We start from the raw sequence: 20,580 nt of genomic DNA on the forward strand, positions 1-20,580 counted from the left end.
CGTTTCCTCTTAAATCAACATTCTCTTACATTGATGTCGTTAAACAAAATAAACTAACTTTGCCCTTTCCAAACGAAAGAATATTTATTTGAACTTGTCGATTTTAACATGTAAAATTAAGAAGCCAAAACGTTCATTGTCTACTTTAGTATATTTTATTAAACAATATTATACAATGTGTTACTAGCATGCAAACTAAACTTTGAAAGTTCTACTAACACTTTATAAAATATTAACTCTGAAATAGGAAGGTACGATTGTCGATAAAACGCTGTCAAGATCAAACCGGTTTTAAGGAAAGACTCTAGTACCATGTCTTCATCCGAACGTTCTTCGTACAACGAAAGATTTCTCATTTAATTTTTTGAGAAGAACCCTACAATTTCAAATCAGCAAACGCACTTGTCAACTGAAACTGACAACAGGCTGTCGTTTGTGATTTGCCTAGCAATGACGGCACAGGCGAATCGAGCGTATGCTTTTGACGATCTCCGTTCATAGCGGACACACACGAGTTTTTTAAAGTGCATTTCAGCTTGTATTTAATATTTGTCCATGATATTATAATATGGTATCAAGAGACTGTAACTTTAAAAGAAACGGGGATTCCGTTGTTTATCGAAAAAGTGCAGTTTTGACGTTCATGGAAGAATGAACGTTGTTGGTTTTTTAGATCACGTGATAGCATTTTAGCCAATCAAAACGCCTATTACAAAACAGTAATTATAAAATGGAATTATATTTAGTTATATTTCAAATTAATATATTTATAGTGTATGTAAATAGTTGCCGTAAATTATTTATGGGATATTGGTATAATACGATCGCTAAATGTGTTAATTTAATGCTGGACGTCCGTGTTTTGGTCTTGCGGTCTTCGACTTTATTTAATTCCTAAATGCCTATGCATATAAAAGCTATGACACAACGTTCACATTAATATTATTGATTTAAATATTTCCATAATTGCACAGTGTGTGTACTTACACACTGAAAACATCCCATGGGCTCATAAATAAACCTGGGATAAATTTCCGTTTGATCGACTGTTTTAACATGGCTGCCGGGATTGACCTTGCCCTTCAGTAAAGTTTATTTTCCTCCAAAACTTGTACGATCGATTAGCTATTTTCTTAGTTAAACGTATCCTAATATTGTTTGTACATTATGGCAAATGATTTTATTTATTAATTGAGATAATGACTGCAAAACTGATTACTGTAATATTAGTGTTTTCAGGAACTATATCCTTGTACGCTGAGAACCTGTTTACACATACTGGTTGCTAAGGTCAGATATATTGGTACACAGTGTTTGTAAACAACAGTATAAAAATGATGTTTTTATAATATCCTCAAAGGCTTTTTCAATAAAACGATTTTATATTGAAATTAGACTAAAAAAACAATTGTGTAGTGATAGTCTCAACTTGGGGCACATTAGAATTTGTTTGTATTATTAGCTTGAATTCCCAATGTATTTGCAATGCACCATAGGGTATTTTTGTGTTTATTACAAAATGTCGTTTTTACAATATTCCCAAAGGCTTTTTCATTAAAACTATTTTATATTGAAATTAGACCAACAAAAGCAATTGTGTAGTGATAGTCTCATGTTTATGCACATTAGAATTTGTATTATTAGCTTGAATTCCCAATGCATTTGCAATGCACAATAACGTGTTTCTGTGCCTGATCAATAATGTCGTTTTTATAAGTATTCTAAAGGCTTTTTCTGTGAAATTGTTTTACGCTAATTTTACACTAAAACAGCAATTAAGAAATGTTAGTGTTATGTTTATGCACTTTAGAAATTTCCAGTATTAATTATTTCAAGTTTGTAATGCTTTTGCTATGGGCTAAACTGACGTATTTAGCTGGACCAAAAAACAAAAGTAAAAAGTTTATTTTATTTAACGACGCCACTAGAGCACATTGATTGTTTATCTTATCATCGGCTACTGGACGTCAAACATATGGTTATACTGACACTGTTTTTATAGGAAACTCGCTGTCGCCACATAGGGTACTCTTTTTCTACAGGCAGCAAGGGATCAGGACCAAAAAGCAATTACCTTTTTTATTGAGCAGTTGTGTGCATAACGTAATTATTAAATGAAATTATATTTATTTTGTAGATACGCGAGGTAGATCTCTTCCTAGCGTGACGTAATTTCTGATTGGCTGTTATGACGGCACGTGGTACTTAAGAAAAAGTATAAAAGGCTGACGTCAATGGACGTCAACTGTTGTTCTCTGACTCGTTCACGGTCTGACAAGTAAACATTAAAGACATGTCCCCTTGTCCAACTTTCCAACTTTATTACATTGCATACATTTTAATGGACACTGCAATAACTTTAACTTATATTTTTAAAGTCAAATTTTATTAACTTACCATCTCTATTTAATTAATTTGTTTTATGGAAGCAATATTTATAAGCAACTGCAAGCTGTTTACATTTATTGGAGATACAGTCTTCACTGGTTAGAGCTGAAAGGAAGAGATCTATCCATTTATTGGAAACTTACATGTGAACATTAACTTTATTTTCATTCACTCATAACTTTTAAATAAATTTATAATAATTCTGAAAACTGGAATACTTCGGCTTTGTGATCTGTGGATGTTATTTATATTCTCTGGACATTGTTGATATCCTTGGGACGCGGCCACAACAATATATATATTGACACATAATGAAAACGCAAAAAAAACTTTTCATTGCAAATAACGACAAACTATTAATGGATTGATGGATAATGTAATATGAAATTAATGACTGGTATTCATGAGATACATTCACATGGAAATATAGCCAGTTATGATCAGTAATCGAGTTGCATTCGTAATCGAAAAGTTCAACCCCCCACCCCCATATCAAGGTCAGTATCTGGTGTGTCTACCATTGACCCGTGAGCGTGCGTGAAGACGACGGGGAAAGGATTGGCACAAACATCTCAAATAATTCACAGGAATGTTCCTCCACTCCTCCTGCAACGCCTGTGCAAGATCAGCGACGTTACGCTGTGGTGGCTGGCGGAGACGTACACGACGTCCTAACTCATCCCACATGTGTTCAATTGGGTTCAAATTCGATGAAACGGCGGGCCAGTTCATAACGGTGATACCGGTTTCTTGCAGGAATGCCTGGGTACTTCTTGCAGTATGTGGACGGGCATTGTCTTGTTGAAACAGAAGGGGACCTCCTGGTCTTCAGTGACGGCGCAAAAGTGGCTGGAGAACTGGTCTTAGAATAACGTCAACATAACGCTGGGCTGTAAGGGCATCGTGGACAATGATGAGATCGCTCCTGAAATCACAGTTGATTGCCCCCCCCCTCCCCCCCCATACATCAGACAACCGCCGCCAAACCGATCATGTTCCCTCACACATCCGTCAGCGTACCGTTCATGGAATCTCCTGTACACACGTGCCCTTCCATCGGCAAAGGAGACAGAGAAACGGAACTCATCTGAGAAAACAATGCTCCAGTAAAAGGCTGGTGGATGATTACCATTTTGGAGAGCAAACTGTAGTCTCCCAGCTCGATGTTGCGGTGTCATGATGTTACCGTTGTACGGGCGTCTGCATCTGAGTCCAGCCGTTCTGAGTCGACGGATGACCGTCATCGGATGGATAGGCCTTCCATGACGTCCTATCGTGTTGTTTGCTGTCATCGTCGCAGTTCTGAACCGGTCACGGGGGTGGTGTCGTCGAATCTGCCGATCTTGGCGTGGGGTCGTAACGGGACGTTGACCAGGTCGAGGTCGATCACGGACACTCCCGGTCTGCTGATGACGTTCAACAAGTCGTCCAGTCTAATAAATATATTTTTCATTAATCACAACAAAATATTGAAAAATATCTGTTTGGCGTTTTCATTGTGTGTCAGTATATATATATATATATATATATATATATATATATATATATATATATATATATATATATATATATATATATATATATATATATATATATATATATAATATATATATATCACAATATATATATATATATATATATATATACATATATATATATATAGATATATTCATGATACAAACATCAATGTATTAAAAACAAAACTAAAATGTCAAATAATGAAAAAAAACCCCTATCATTTAAAAGAAAGAAAAAAGAAAACCAAGAACTGCAAAATAAACGAAAACAAAAAGTCCATAGAAACACTAACAATTATTAACCAAACCAATTAAATCGTTGCTCACATAATTTCAAATTCGAATACGTGTTTACTGAGTACATAATTACTAAAGTTAAGTTTAACTCCTTACATCTAATCTAAATGAATGACTGAATGTTTAATAACACCCCAGCACAACAAATACATCGGCTTTGGGTGTCAAGAAAAGTTGAGTACATAAAAAAACGCATCTACACACTGGCTCCTGGACTAATCCTAATAATAATAATGTGGTATCTTTCTAGATTGGGACCTCAGGTTATGACGAAAGCTGCTTTTGGACAAGGTTCTGGACCAGTCTTTTTTCAAAGTCTGTCTTGTATGTCATCTGAAACATCCATCTTGGACTGTCGGGTCAATCCTAGCGGTAACAAGAACTGTAGCCACAATGAAGACTCGGGTGTTATCTGCCAAACAGGCAAGACACATTTGAAAAAGCAAACCAGTGTTCAGGCACATGTTTATTTTGCAGAACGCGCTGCCCCACTAGTAGCATTTTCCAAGAGCCTGTGGTTGTCACTACTATTGTTTTCGTTTATTCGACAAAAATAATGTGCACAATTTTAATTAATAAAAAACGAAAATAAATAAATACATTTAAACAATATATGTAAATGTCAAAGCAGATTACAACATTAAACATTTTAGTCAGTAATACGTCATATCGGAAAATAGTCCTTAACAGTATGCCACTGCCGATTTGAATTTGTTTATATAGTGTGAAATTGATTTGATACCTTCAGTGGGTTTTGTTGGCCATGTTTTATTATTCTGCTATTATTGAATGTTAGAGGTCACAAATGTAGCAGAAAATGAAATGTAACTTTTTAGCTAGATTACATTATTCTAACTTACCGAGATTGCTTAGATATTTTGATTCTGGCATCAAATCAATGAGTAGGCCTTAGTGCTGCAACGATAAACCGGTATACCGGTATACCGCGATAATTGATCAGCTCGATACAAACCGCGGTACAGTTTTGCGTATCGCGATTTGTATACGCTATTTTTGTTCCTTGTATCTTATTTGACTTGAAATAGGCAAACAAACAAACAAACAAAAACCACATCATTTTATTAATTGGTGATGACAGAAAATGTAACAATCACGTCAAGCGTAGTCGGCTTACTTGTTGGCATACGAAGTGATAGGTCGGTTATACTTGGTTCTAACTTCTTAACAAAACGTGTTAAAAGTCCAATGAAAATAACCAATTAACAATAATTACAAATAAATGTTTTGTTACTTACACATTATCATTCATTGTTCATTTACGTTGGAATACGGCTACGGCTATCATCTTCAAAGAAATAAACCAACAAATGAGAATCACACTTTGCTGTTTTTCACTGAACTCTGAATACTTCGGCCGATCGTTCAAAATACTTCGGCCGATCGTTCAAAATACCTCGGCTAATAACCTCGGAAAAGCCCGATAGTAAGGATTTCCGAATGTGACAATTTATAAATAGTTTGACACCGTCACACCGGTGTTCTAGTAGACTAGTATTGTGTTAAAAAATAAAAATATGGCCTAAAATATTTAGCCTGACAGCTGAAACTAATAAAGATCATTAAAAAGTTATGGCTTCTGTCTTCATTACAAAAACAACCCATAAATATTAAATTTAAATAATATCAACTATATTGCAATACATATTGCAATACAGTTTCTTATATCGCAATATATCGCAATACGGTTTTGACCGTATCGTTGCACCCCTAGTAGGCCTAATGTGGCACGTGGGAATACCAATTTCACTTCTATATGTATAAGACACACACACACACACACACACACACACACACACACACACACACACACACACACACACAGACACACGCACACACACATACACACACAGTCGTCGATATTAAATAATGGATAAATTGTATTAATTAATAATTCACCCATTTACATTCATACATTCCTGTTTACAGTAATCAATTTTGATTATACCGATAACATACATTTTTAAAAAGGTATCGAAATCTGTGTTTTTATAATAAACATGATCTGTTATATTCTGACAACTCCACTGAAACTGTTGTTTCTACAGTGCAAGCTAATATAATATACACCTCATAAGGCACATATATTGTATAAATGTTTGTACAAATGCAATATGTCATATTAAATAAAACAAATGTTGTTAAATAATACTCCTGAAGATATCTACTGTCAGTTGGGTGTGTGTTCTCGGCAATATAATATATTATTTAGAGACAGCATGGCTGTTCAGAGTACCTCAACTCCTTCAAAGAATTTCAATGAAACACATGTGCTTGACTGACCCCTAGATTACGAAAATCTTAACAAGCACATAAAAGAAATATCACTTTTAAAAATACAATGTCTGAGGAAGAAAACCAATATGATTGTACATGTATGGAGTAATGACTTAATGTCCTGAACATGAGTGTTGGGGGCAAATGCTTTATGCTGGGTGTGGGTGTCTTCAAGTTACCAGGTGTGGAAATTTCAAATACATCGGCCATGCTGATTTTCATAATGGACTATGAAAACCATTGTCAGCCACCAATATTCCTGACTATATTTTATTTATAGCCTACTGTAGTTGGAGGTGTTACATAATTGTGATATCTGGAATTATCATCCAGCTTTCACATATTTATTTCTGAATGACATAATTACCTGAACATCTATTTTCTCGCATTATTGTCTAATCCAGATGAATACAAAATGCATATTGGATCTGTTTCTACAATCTGTAATCCAGCATAGTATTTAGCTAGTAACATTGGGTAATACTCATTTAACAATAAAACAAATTATCAACTTACCCCAAGGCAGACAATCAAATCTGAAAAAAATGGTTCTGAATCTAGTATAGCAAACTAAGTGATTATTTAAAAAAAAAAATGATCTGGAGACCTAAAGATATGTTTAACAAGCTTATTGGTGTGTATAAATAAGAATACATGCTACAATAGTTAAAACAAATTTAATTATGTCTTTGGTAAAAACAATTTTTCATATTTAAATACATTTATGCATAAAACTACACATTTGTCTAAAATATTACTTAGGCCAAAACCAACTTTTCCTCAGTGCTAACTTTGATTCAAACTTCATTCAGAGCCATGTACAATGAATATTGTCAAGGTCAAGGTCAAGGTCATTGTGAACTTGTATGGCCGAGTGACGGCTAATTAATCAATCAGTATAGTTTAAATACATAAAACTTCTGCTTGCAGCATATCAGTCGACATAAACACCACAGATATAAATACTAAAATCAGAAAAAACTGAAAAATGGGGGTCAAGCTGTTCATTTCAGAGATAATGGGTAGCGTCTATGACTACGTTAGTTTCGCACAAACTTTGAGTACTTTTTTTACAGGTACTCCATACATGTTTCAAGCACAAGGCTACTTGACACAGCGGTACTAGATGAAATAAAATTGCATACATTTTTTGCCCAGATGAAACTAATGTTTTTTTTATATAACCAACACACTCACATTTATCACCAATCACAGTACTTGTGGTGTTAACTTCTCTATCAAAAGTTGGGTGCACCTGGACGTTATTTGGTTTAGTACTACCTATAACGCATACCACTGGGTTGCACAGCCATTAAAGGCTAACATATTTAGAATTTGTTATTCGATTACAGGTCATATAGACAAATCCGCAATACGTTTGGTGAATGGTCCAAGCGAGCATGAAGGAAGAGTTGAAATATTCCATAATGGCCAATGGGGTTCAATCTGTGATGATGAATTTCACGACAGGGAGGCTTGGGTTGTCTGTCGCAGTTTGGGACTACCAAGGTTTGTTGTTGAGATTATAAAATCAGATTGTACCTCTTTGTTTGTTACAAAAGAATGGCTAGAAAACTACCAAACGTTGTTTGCCCCCAACTGTAATATAGGCCATTTTCAGAAAATGGATTTCTGGAGAATTTTGTGATTGTGTTTTCGGATTGAAAATATAGATAGAGTATTGCATGAGCGGGAGTGCTATACAGAATATATGAAATAAGTTTGGGAATGATTTTATTCCCCGAGCGAGAGCGAGAGGTATTAAACAATTCCCAAGCGAGTTTCATAAATTTTAAATGGCACTTCCGCGAACGTGATTCTGAACAAACGTTAAATATGATTTTGATCGCTTAACAAACGACGTTAGTAACACCCAGCGATGTCAAATACAGTGTCAGAAACCGCGACTGTCGCAAGTTTGCAGCTGCTATAGCGAAACGTGACGTCAGTATATATTATATTATATTATATTATATTATATTATATTATATTATATTATAATTTGAAATTGAAAGCAGAAATCCAAGGATTGTTTTTTATAATTGCAGTTTCAAAGTTGCATAATGGCCAAACATATGTATGCAGTTTTCGTGTAAAATGTAAAGATTATCCATTAATTACATACCACAACCAATTATAAACAAGATACTGCTTTAATATGGTTTCAGTATAGACTGTTCCACAGAAATCTAGGTGAAATACTTTTTATGCATGAGAAACTGCATAGATTCTGTAATAACTTGTGTATATTATATTATATTATATTATATTATATTATATTATATAATATTATTATTATTATTATTAACACACTTCAGAAAGACGTATATGTACTGTTGTTACCGACCCTGGTAGAAGAACTAAAATATTATCAGAATTAAAAAGGTTTTTACAGAGACAGGGATATCTCAGTGGTCTCATCTCTAGCTCCTTTGAAATAGCCGCAGGTCTTTCTATGGAAGGATTAAGAAGTAGTACTACTAGAGCTAGCAACAAACAGGAAACGCTTACTTTTGTAACTAATCCTAACAACAATAAAATACTGCCAGTCTCGAATGCCTACATTACAGCAAAGTTCTAAAATAAAACGTTGCCTATACAAACTTGTTATTATAAATTCCACTAGACAGCCTAAGAACACCAAACAAATACTAAAGCAGACAGCAGTAACGTGATATGTTTTTTTTCTTTTCTATTGTTAGTCGATATGACTGCAGACGAGCGGACAGGCAGTCTTACAAAGCTTGAATGCGAAGTAATCCTCACACCGTCATGCACATAACCACACGCCACCTAGCAAACACCTAGTTGAAAGTAGACCATCATGATAAACTTTGACAGAACGTCAAATGCGAAATTTATTTTGATAAGTAAATTTTTGAAAGTAATTGTTGCCTTTGCAAATACCCAGACCACGATACATATAGTTTTAACTGATGTCAGTAGTCCTTATCAATGACACAATGATTGCATCTTTATAATATGGCACAGAGTAAACTAGCAACACTGGTTATTTGGTCTATGAAGGCATAACTGTGTTTTGTTAAAAGCATGTCTACAAAAGCTATTTAATGAAATCTATCTAGACCTTGACATGCAATAATAGCCATTTTTAAATGCAGTGAGCAACTTGTTACAAATATATCCTTATGTCAATTTTTTAATTTCTTTGTTCTTTTATTTCTTTATTTCTTTTTATTTATTTCATTTATTTATTTTAAATTACATTTGGGCATGATATTAAATGGTATAAATACTATATATAATAAAAAAAGAAGATGATTTTTTTTAGGTGATCCAACCTTTTGTAAAACATTTTAATAGTTAAAGTTTGATTTTATTTAACGACACCACTAGAGCATATTGATTTATTAATAATCGGCTATTGGATGTCAAACATTTGGTAATTTTGAAATTTAGTTTTAGAGAAAAACCCGCTACTTTTTTCCATTAGTTTCATCGTTTATGTACACCATCCCACAGACAGGATAGCACATACCACGACACATTCCAGTCGTGTTGCGCTGGCTGGGACGAGATTTTTTTAATAGTGTCTATATTTAGTACATCAGTACAATAATATTGCATACGGCGATGAATGTACTGTTTCATCAAACATCCAAATTTAAGAATAATAAATTTGGGTTTAGAAATTGATTGTCCCCCTCCCTCCAAAAACGTTTTGTAAATTAAAACCAGCATATATATTCTTACATATATGATATTTATGAATGTAAAAAAATCGATGATATCCAGCACTTGGCTCAAAAATAAGATTTTCGCGTTAAAAATTCCCTACAATTAAATTAGCGCCCTGCCCCATCAAAATCATAGCTAGAACACTGAATAGTATGTCCTTCTGTATTCAGTTCAAACACGCACAAGTCAGTAAATGTTGTGATAAAACGTGTGGTACGTGTGATGTTTTAGTTGAAGGTTCCACATTTAAATTTGCAGATGGCAAATCATTCCTGGTGCATGCAAATATGAATTGTAAGACACCAACGACATTTACGCTATAACATGCTCAGGTTGTAATGGAAATTGCATTGGAGAAACAGGCATGGATCGCGGATACAGAGCGACGCTACATAACCATCTCATTAGAGATCCGTCGACTAGAATTCTATGAGTAATTAAACACATTAATACATGTGGGACGGATAAATTTAGTATATTCCCATTTCATAAAGTTATGATAGACATTTTAGACAGGCGAACGTTAATTTATCTTAATTGTGTTGACTCACCTATGGTATTCTAGCAATTTATAAGAACTGTGTAATTGTACAATAATAATGTTCAAGATTGTAACAGAGTAATACGATAATGTTATTTAATATGTATTATTCTAGTGTAGAAGTTGTTCACTAGGAAATAAATGTAACGATGTCCTATATATACAATTAGGAGATAACCATATGGAGGTTTTAGATTTGCCGGTGTTATTGTTTATTTGATCCCGCAAATGTCATTTTTAACCGAAGGCGTTAGCCTGAGGTTAAAAATGAAACATTTGCGGGCATCAAATAAACATTAACACCCACAAATCTAAAAATGCAATATGGGTATGTCCATTGTAAACTGAATAGTTCTTCAACAGAACTAACTGTATATTTGGTATTTCTTGAAAAAAATACCTGGCTACAATCTAACTGTAGACCCTTGAATCATCAACTTCGCCGGATGTCATTTTCATTTGATCCCAAAAAAGAATGTAATCACATTACATAACACACTCGCCATCAGTTTCACAATGTTTACTAATCTTACCAATATGATTTAATTATAATGGGTATATCGTTATAATTGTCGTGACATAACTCTACTTTTCTCCCGTTGTAAATAACGCCACATCTGTACTGAACTGGCCAGCCCATAAAAAGGGTGAAAGGCATATTTGATTTGATGATTTGAAGGCCCCAACACTAGCATTATAAATAAAGATATCTGGAGCAATGAAAAATGAAAGACGATGGATCCATTTATTTGAAACACGAAAAAAAGACACTCAACTAAACGTGTGTACCCAACTGTAATTAGCTGTAGTAGGTTTCCCCGACATGCCCTGCACAGGCTGCATCGCCAGTAGACTATCATATGACAGGCATTGTTTTCTGTTTCAGTTATGGCGCAAAGGTATTTAGACGTGCTCGCTTTGGACAAAGCACAGGGCCGATATGGCTGTATAACGTCAAGTGCAGTGGAGATGAACATCGTCTAGATCAGTGTTCCTCCTTACCCTGGGGTAAACATTACTGTTTACATAGCGAGGATGTTAGCGTCCAGTGTCCGTGTAAGTTACTTATATACAGTATAACAGCTAGAATAAAAAGTTGAGAACATTTATACCGCAACTGCAGAAAATATAATACCTTGTGAACACAAATAGAATGTGGGTTTTTTTTCTCCAGATTTTATATGATTACTTATTTAATACTGACCACTGAGTTTCTTCAGATTTCATGGGACATTAGGTGTGGATATTATGAATGGATAAAATACCTTTAGTTTTCAAAGTAGTAAACTTATGTGCATTTTAAAATCATTTATTCTGTCGTTCATTCATTGTATTTTGCTTTTCCATGTCTAATTACTTTTTTCTTTCCTTTTGACGTAAGGGTGAAAAGATTAATTCATAAAAACCTATTCCGTGCCTGGCATAGTGACAAATTATTGTACAATTTGCAAGGAAATATAAACCTACAAAAGCAATGTAGGTTAATTTCTGTGTAAGTAACACAACAGCATCACCATCACAAACAACAACAACAACAACAACAGCAACAACAACAACAGCAGTAACACAACTAAAATAATAACTTTTTGGACTATAGCAAATATAATCAAATTGGTGACAATGTTAACGTGTGTGGCTTAAAACACTATATCCAAGGGTGGGGGTTAGTGATGCGTAACTCACGAAATTGGTGACAATGTTAACGTATGTGGCTTAAAATACTATGTCCAAGGGGGTGGGGGTTGGTGATGCGTAACTCACGAAATTGGTGACAATGTTAACGTATATGGTTTACAATACTATATCTAAGGGGGTGGGGGTTGGTGATGCATAACTCTCAACAAATTATATTTGTCAGGTATGGCAAATATCAAGTGAGTAATGGATACTGACGTCCCAATGATTGATTATAATTGAACATTGATTGGTTTCGTTCTACCCATGCAATGATCGATTATAATGGAACATTGATTGGTTTCGTTCTACCCATGCAATGATCGATTATAATGGAACATTGATTGGTTTCGTTCTACCCATGCAATGATCGATTATAATTGAACATTGATTGGTTTCGTTCTACCCATGCAATGATCGATTATAATGGAACATTGATTGGTTTCGTTCTACCCATGCAATGATCGATTATAATGGAACATTGATTGGTTTCGTTCTACCCATGCAATGATCGATTATAATGGAACATTGATTGGTTTCGTTCTACCCGTGCAATGATGGATTATAATGGAACATTGATTGGTTTCGTTCTACCCGTGTAATGATTGATTATAATGGAACATTGATTGGTTTCGTTCTACCCTTGTAATGATCGATTATAATGGAACATTGATTGGTTTCGTTCTACCCGTGTAATGATCGATTATAATGGAACATTGATTGGTTTCGTTCTACCCGTGTAATGATTGATTATAATGGTACATTGATTGGTTTCGTTCTACCCATGTAATGATTGATTACACTGGAACATTGATTGGTTTCGTTCTACCCGTGTAATGATCGATTATAATGGAACATTGATTGGTTTCGTTCTACCCGTGTAATGATTGATTATAATGGTACATTGATTGGTTTCGTTCTACCCATGTAATGATTGATTACAAAGATTCATGGCTGTAATTGTTCCCTCACTTTAGATGATGTAATTAATGTACATATTGGGGTTGGAGTTCGCGTATATATATATATATATATATATATATTATATTATATATATATATATATATATATATATATATATATATATATCATTACTATTAGAAATATATTTCATCTTGTATTATTATTATTATACTTGTTTTTGTTTTGATATTGTACATATAAATGTTCTCCTGTAAACCCCATCTTGTCACTGTCATATAAGTATTGTTAATGTACCTCATATCCGCTGAATAGCGGCCTGAGTGAAATAACGTTATGTTCTGTTCTGTTCTGTTCTGTTCTGCCCATGTGTACTTAAAGAACACGAGATATTAAATAGTAAAAAGGTAACTTTACCCATTTGGATGATCCAAATCTTGGAGACGATGGCATTACGTGCATGGTCCTTATAATTCAAATATATTTTTATACAGTTCTAATCGATTATGTAATAGAAAGTTGGTTGAAATCGATGGGGGTTCCCTTTTGGGGTGTGGTGGGGGGGGGGGGGGGGGGGGGGGGGGGGGGGGGGGGGGAGGGGATAAACTAGGTATCCGCAAACACAATTTGCTATATCCTACAAGTGATATTCATCATCGTCAAATGATTGCAAATTCAACACTTTTATCGTCTGTTTTAGGGAACAGATGAACTGGCATGCAACGTTATAACAAATAATGCCAAAACTAATTTAAAGCACATTATTAAGTTTTAAACTCAAATCGAGTTCCATGATTTTTTTTTTTACAAAAACTTTCAGTGTAATTCAAGTTTCTTAATAAATTGCCATCAAACTGCATCTAACCCCTATAATTGCATTCAATATATTTGACGAGTATCAAAAGTTTTCACTAGCCATCCATGATTCGCCTTGGAAGAACGTCCACATGATTAGACCTATTTTATTGCTTACACGTTTGGCTACTTAATGTTACTAAAAACTGGACTACCTATTATTAGAAAATGGAACTGTTTGCCATAATGAGTCCTCGCTGCGATAAAATTTGAGTGGAGTCAATTAAGTTTTTACTCTATTGGGCATTAATATTTAATCATTTTGTAGTCAGTATCCAATTCAAGTGCTAAGGGAGCTGAAACAAATACTTTCCTAGAATCAGTCTCAGGGGAGCGATGAGGAGCCACAGTAATAGCTCACCTTAAAACGGCGATGTCTGTTAGATGGTTTATCACAGTTGTGAATTTTATTAATGTTAGGTTCCCTCTTTTTGTCTGATGAAGTTACCAGAGATGTACAGAGAAATGCATTTAAACTGCGAAGTCTGCAGAATAAAGTAATCAGTTATAGCATTTTTAATTTAAATATTATTAAATTTATTTCGTTAATCAAAATGTATTAAAAACATTATTTAATTTGAGCACATATGGTGACAAAAGTATATGATAAATAGTTACAAAATAGCAATGTATTTGATAATTTCATCGTCATTTAAGACAGAGAAAAGTATACAGTAGACACAATTACAAACGAATAATACTAACACATTTAATAGTGGACAGAACAAATTGCAATTTTCTTCAAATCTCTATAAACAAAGTGCCAGAAATGTCATCTGTGCTGTATATGTTGTATGCTCATTTCATCTTCAATACTTTTCCTAGTTCTAATAATTATCTTGACGTTTTGTTTTGAATATAATATGCACTCCTTCTTCGTAAAATTAAATATAGTTATCTTTGCTTGATGCCCAATAGCCGATATCATTCTTTTGTGCAAGGATCTTGTTAAACATTCATTCATTCATTCATTCATCCATTTAAAAGTCAGGATTTCCATTTAAAAAATGCCTTTAAAGTGGACCTCGCAAATCCGTACAGCGATGGGGAGTGTGCACCCGATGCATCCCCCTCAGGATTCGCCCCTGTAGCTCATACATGTTTCAAGCACAAGAGGACTTGACATAAATATACTGGACTAAATAAATTATATGTATTTATTGCCAAGATTTGGATTGTTTGGACAGCAATGTGACAGTTATCACCAAAAGCAGTACTGGTAATATACTGAGTCAAATTAAAAACTTCACATTCTAAAATTTTAATAAAGTCAATGAGTGTTAAATGCAGATATTTTTCGGGAATAAATATTGTAATGGCAATGTCTACACTCCATTTGAAGCCCATCACAGCCCACTTGACCCGATCCATAGCAAGTGCACAGCTCCATTGAGACAAAAGTGGTTTTGCACGTGCCACTGGTCACGTGACTACCATAGCACACGTATTTTCATTGATACTTGCTCACAGTAGTCTGACACAACGAAACAATACATTACAACGATATTTGTTACGAGCTGTTTCGATGCCACGCCTCACAAATGTGCAGCGAGAACGTGCCGTCGGCATGTTGCATGCAGGAACGTCAGTAGCTGACGTTGCAAGGATGTTGGGTTGCTGTCGATAGGCAATTTATAATCTGCGTACACGATTACAACAAACGGGCACCACAGCTGATCGTCCCCGACCAGGTAGACCACGTGTAACATCACAGGCAGATTACCTTCACATTGTGTTGTCACCTCCGCCAATTTACATGACAGCTACAGCAAACTGTAATGAAGTGTTCAGACGTCGGGTGTCCGCGCAAACAATCCGAAACCGCCTGCGAACTGCTCACCTTCACGCACGAGGCCCATATGTTGGATCCATTTTGACGCAATGTCAATTGTGGGCACAAAGCTAAGATGGACTTAGAGGGAAGGGAATAGAGTCGTGTTTAGCAATGAATCAAGATTCACACTGCCATTTGCCGATGGCAGGCAGAAGGTTTGGAGACGACGTGGTGAACGTCATGCTCAGTGTTGTGTCAGTGACGTTGACAGATTCGGAGGCAAAAGTGCAATGGTTTGGGGTGCTTTCTATGGAAATGGACGTTCTCGACTTCTTGTCATCCGTGGCAACCTCAACGCTGCTGCATACCACGACCAGGTGCTAGTCCAGGAACTTGTGTCCTTCATGGCAGCTCATGGTCCAGACCTGATCTTTCAACATGACAACGGCAGACCCAACACGTCCATTTTAACAATGGATTACCTGAGGAATGCGGGCATCAATGTGTTGGATTGGCCTTCAAGGTCGCCCGACCTGAATCCCACCGAGCACACCTGGGATGTGAACCCTCCACAGGAACCCTCCACAGACTTTGCAGGAACTTGGTGCCTCATAGTGGAACAATGGTGCTGTATACCTAATGCAGTTTTTACACACATCAGGAAGTCAATGAGGAGGCGTTACTTTGCAGTTGTGGGTACACATGGAGGGCATACGCGCTACTGAACCTGTGATTTCATCAGACGACCCTGTTAGTGAATTACTATTTTAACTGTTTGTGGTTTTGACGAACGCTGTGGGCGCATTGAACAGTTTTTTGACTCGATATATTAGTCCTATTCTTTCTTTGGACGTCATACAATAAAAAAATACCTTATTTAACACGTTATTATGTTATATTTGCTAATTAGCCAAGATGAAACTGTTGTTAAGTTTTTAATTTGACTCAGTATATTAGCACTTAAAATGTTTACCTATCCATTTGTTATTTGGTATAGTGATACTAACAGCAACAACGAAACATTTTTAAAGGTATAGTAAAATTGTATGGATAGTTTCCCTAAGTTGGACCAAAATATCCCTCTGTTTTGTTTATGCTGTGAATATAACGACATACCATAAACAGGTATTTTTACTTTAGTATTATATCAAACATAAATCTAAATATTTGTATGTTTCTTACTGTGGCCAAATATTGGAGGGGGGGGGGGGGGGGGGGGGATTGTAAACACATGTTTTGTATATTTCAGTACCTTATACCAGTATACGATTAGTGGACGGATCAGGAATACGAACACAGGGCAGAGTTGAGATTCAGATCAATGGAACATGGGGAACTGTCTGTGATGATCAGTTTGATTACAGAGATGCTGGAGTTATCTGCGCCATGATGGGCTTTAGTCGGTATATGAATCTATTTGATAAAATAAAAACAATTCAGTGATTTACAGGGTGGGTGGGTGTAACAGCACGTTATAATTATATTACACCCATAGAATGACTTATTTGGAAGGGGAGGGGGGGGGGGGGGGTCCAAGCGTAACGTAATATTTGTTTTGTATGGGATGTATGGTCTAGCGTTAAGAAGCTTCACAGAGGGAAGGTGTCCAAATTTGACAAAAATAGTGTCATGTAATATTTTAACGACCCCTTAGGCTGTATCCATTTCTCTTCTTGAATTTGTGGTTTTTTTGTTATTAAAGTATAAAGTTTAAGTTTGTTTTGTTTAATGGCACCACGTTGATTTATTGAGCATCGGCTGTTGGATCTCAAACATTTGGTAATTTAGACATACGATCTTGGTGAGGAAATAGTTTTCCATTAGTAGCAAGGGATCTTTTATATGCACCATCTAAAAGCAGTATAACACACACCACAGCCTTTGATATACCAGTCGTATTGCACTGGCCTGGACGAGAAATAGCCCCACAGAGGGGATCGATCTCTGACCGACCGCGCATCAAGGGAGTGTTTTATCACTGGTTTAAAATATTCATAATTAAATTTTAAAACTCCAACATTTATGTGTATATATATAGTGCGTATGTGTATATATAACTTATGTTTGATTGTTTTCTTAGCTGCATATATATATATATATATATATATATATATATATATATATATATATATATATATACTCTTCAAAAAAAGAAACGCAAAAGGGTACAAATGGGTTATAACTCCGATTTTATGTTTCCTACCGGTTCATGCTTTGTGAATATAAGGTCATTGCATGTCCCAAACACATTCCCACGGTTACATTCGATAAAACGCAGCTACTGTACAATAAAGTTCCAAAATGTGAATATTCGCAAAAACGCAGCCACGTGCAAACCATGTTACCACTGCACGTGCGTTGTCTGCACGTGGCAACATGAACACCGACAGTATAAAAGTGCAGGATGTTCGCTTGCCCTGGCCTCTGTATCTGGCCGACAGTTGACAATCCAGGACATGCCACGTCTCAGTGAAGAACCGCAGAGAAACAATGCCATCGGCCGACTAGACGCAGGCGAATCCAGAACGGCCGTTGCCAGGGCATTCCCTGTGTCCCCAAGCACCATCTCCAGACTGTGGGACCGTTACCAGCAACATGGATCAACCACGTGACCTCCCTAGATCCGGTCGCCCACGGGTCACTACCCCGGGCAGGACCGCCACCTTCGGGAACGATTGACTACTGCCCACCTCCACAGCCGCAGCAATACCAGGTTTGCGCAGGATATCCGACCAGACCGTACGGAACCGCCTACGTGAGGTAGGAATTCGTGCCAGACGTCCAGTTCGAGGTGTCATCTTAAAACCACAACACCGTCGACTTCGACTGCAGTGGTGCCAGATTCATCGACAATGGCCTCAACTGCGATGGAGACAGTTGTGGTTCAGTGACGAGTCCCGATTTCTGCTCCGACGTCATGATGGAAGATGTCGCGCGTATAGGCGTCGTGGTGAACGTTGTGCGGCAAACTGCGTGCAGGAAGTGGACAGATTCAGCGGGGGTAGTGTCATGGTGTGGGCAGCCATCTCACACACTGGCAGAACTGACCGGTCCACGTGCAGTGCAAACCTGAATGCACAGGGCTACATTGACCAGATCCTCCGGCCACACATCGTTTCCAGTTATGGCCAACGTCAACGCAGTGTTCCAACATGGACAAACGCCAGGCCTCACACAGCACGTCTCACAACGGCTCTTTCCTACAGAACAACAACATTAATGTCCTTCCTTGGCCATCGATATCACCGGATTTGAAACAATTGAGCATCTATGGACGCGTTGGACCGACGCCTCCGACAGCGACAACCACAGCCCCAGACCCCGGCCCGAGCTGGCAGCAGCCTTGCAGGCCGAGTGGGCCACCATCCCCCGGGACGTCATCCGTACTCTGGTTGCTTCAATGGGCAGGCGGTGCCAGGCAGTTGTCAACACACGTGGAGGCCACACCCGGTATTGACTCCAGATGACCTTGACCTTGGTGGTGTGTCCTATCACTTACTCACAATGGACTAGAGTGAAATGTGAACAATCCTGCAACATTTGGTAATTATCGGACTCACCATTCAAATAATTAAATCAATTCTCCAAATGTTACGACAATGTGCTTTTGCGTTTCTTCTTTTGAAGAGTATATATATATATATATATATATATATATATATATATATATATATATATATATGTTTGTGTGTGTGTAGTCAAACATTGATAACTCAAACTTGAAGGAGACAACAACATAGTTTTAGTGTAGCACATATTAAAACTGAAATTGCATTGCAGATGAGAGATTTGGTTTGATATTGTAAGATACGTTGCGGTTCAGAACTGAGTTTTCAGTCTGTTATTAGTGTGTGTGTGTGTGTGTGTGTGTGTGTGTGTGTGTGTGTGTGTGTGTGTGTGTGTGTGTGTGTGTGTCAACATGAACAATTTTGGACGTTCATGGAAGTATGAACCACATAACCGATGTACACACTGTATAAACAGTATGTTTCTAAATTGTCCCATTCAAACTATCCTTCCGGTCAGGACCACATCACTGGCCTTGCCAGAGGTGACACTCTGGGTGGGGGGGTGGGGGGGGTGGGGGGGAGGGGACGTGCCAGAAACCATCGGGGTATAGGGGCATGTAAAAAGAATAAAAGAAAGAACTGTATGAATGACGAAATCGTTCATACATAACCAGGACATAAAATTTGACATGAACGATTCGATCGTCCGTCTGTCGATAATGCAAAACCAATATCAACATAAACGACGGATCGTTCATGCAAAAGCTGGATCGTCCGTGCAAAAGCTGTAAACCCTTGTTAGATAAAATGAAAACAAACGTTTATAGGCTTAATATCATCAATGTTTAGGAAAACTGCATTCAGTGGGGAATCCCCGACCTAGATTACGCCATATGTGTTTGATGGTAATGTTCTAACTATAGTTGCTGTCGGGAATAGAAATAAAAATGATTTTCGTCGATAATTCTTACATATTAAACAGACAAGTAATGTTTTGTTACTATTATTTAATATAGTCTACCTAATTTAGAAATTTACTTGTTCTGCTTCATGATGCCATTGGTGTTTACTCTTGAGTTAAAAGAATTTCGAAACAAGTGTTTTTGCCAA

At 36.5% G+C, this 20,580-nt stretch overlaps 1 protein-coding gene across 1 annotated transcript in view; it reads left to right on the forward strand.

Moving 5' to 3' along the window:
- The window catches only part of LOC121385825 (deleted in malignant brain tumors 1 protein-like), a 73,658-nt gene that overhangs the window by 9,927 nt on the left and 43,151 nt on the right, over nucleotides 1–20,580 (forward strand). Inside the window, exons 5-8 of the mRNA XM_041516614.1 lie at nucleotides 4,453–4,625; nucleotides 7,850–8,006; nucleotides 11,624–11,793; nucleotides 17,211–17,360. Of these exons, the coding sequence (XP_041372548.1) occupies nucleotides 4,453–4,625; nucleotides 7,850–8,006; nucleotides 11,624–11,793; nucleotides 17,211–17,360 (650 nt within the window). The remainder of the gene's footprint in view (nucleotides 1–4,452; nucleotides 4,626–7,849; nucleotides 8,007–11,623; nucleotides 11,794–17,210; nucleotides 17,361–20,580) is intronic.

Source organism: Gigantopelta aegis, chromosome 12 (assembly GCF_016097555.1).
Source record: "Gigantopelta aegis isolate Gae_Host chromosome 12, Gae_host_genome, whole genome shotgun sequence".
NCBI lineage: Eukaryota > Metazoa > Mollusca > Gastropoda > Neomphalida > Peltospiridae > Gigantopelta > Gigantopelta aegis.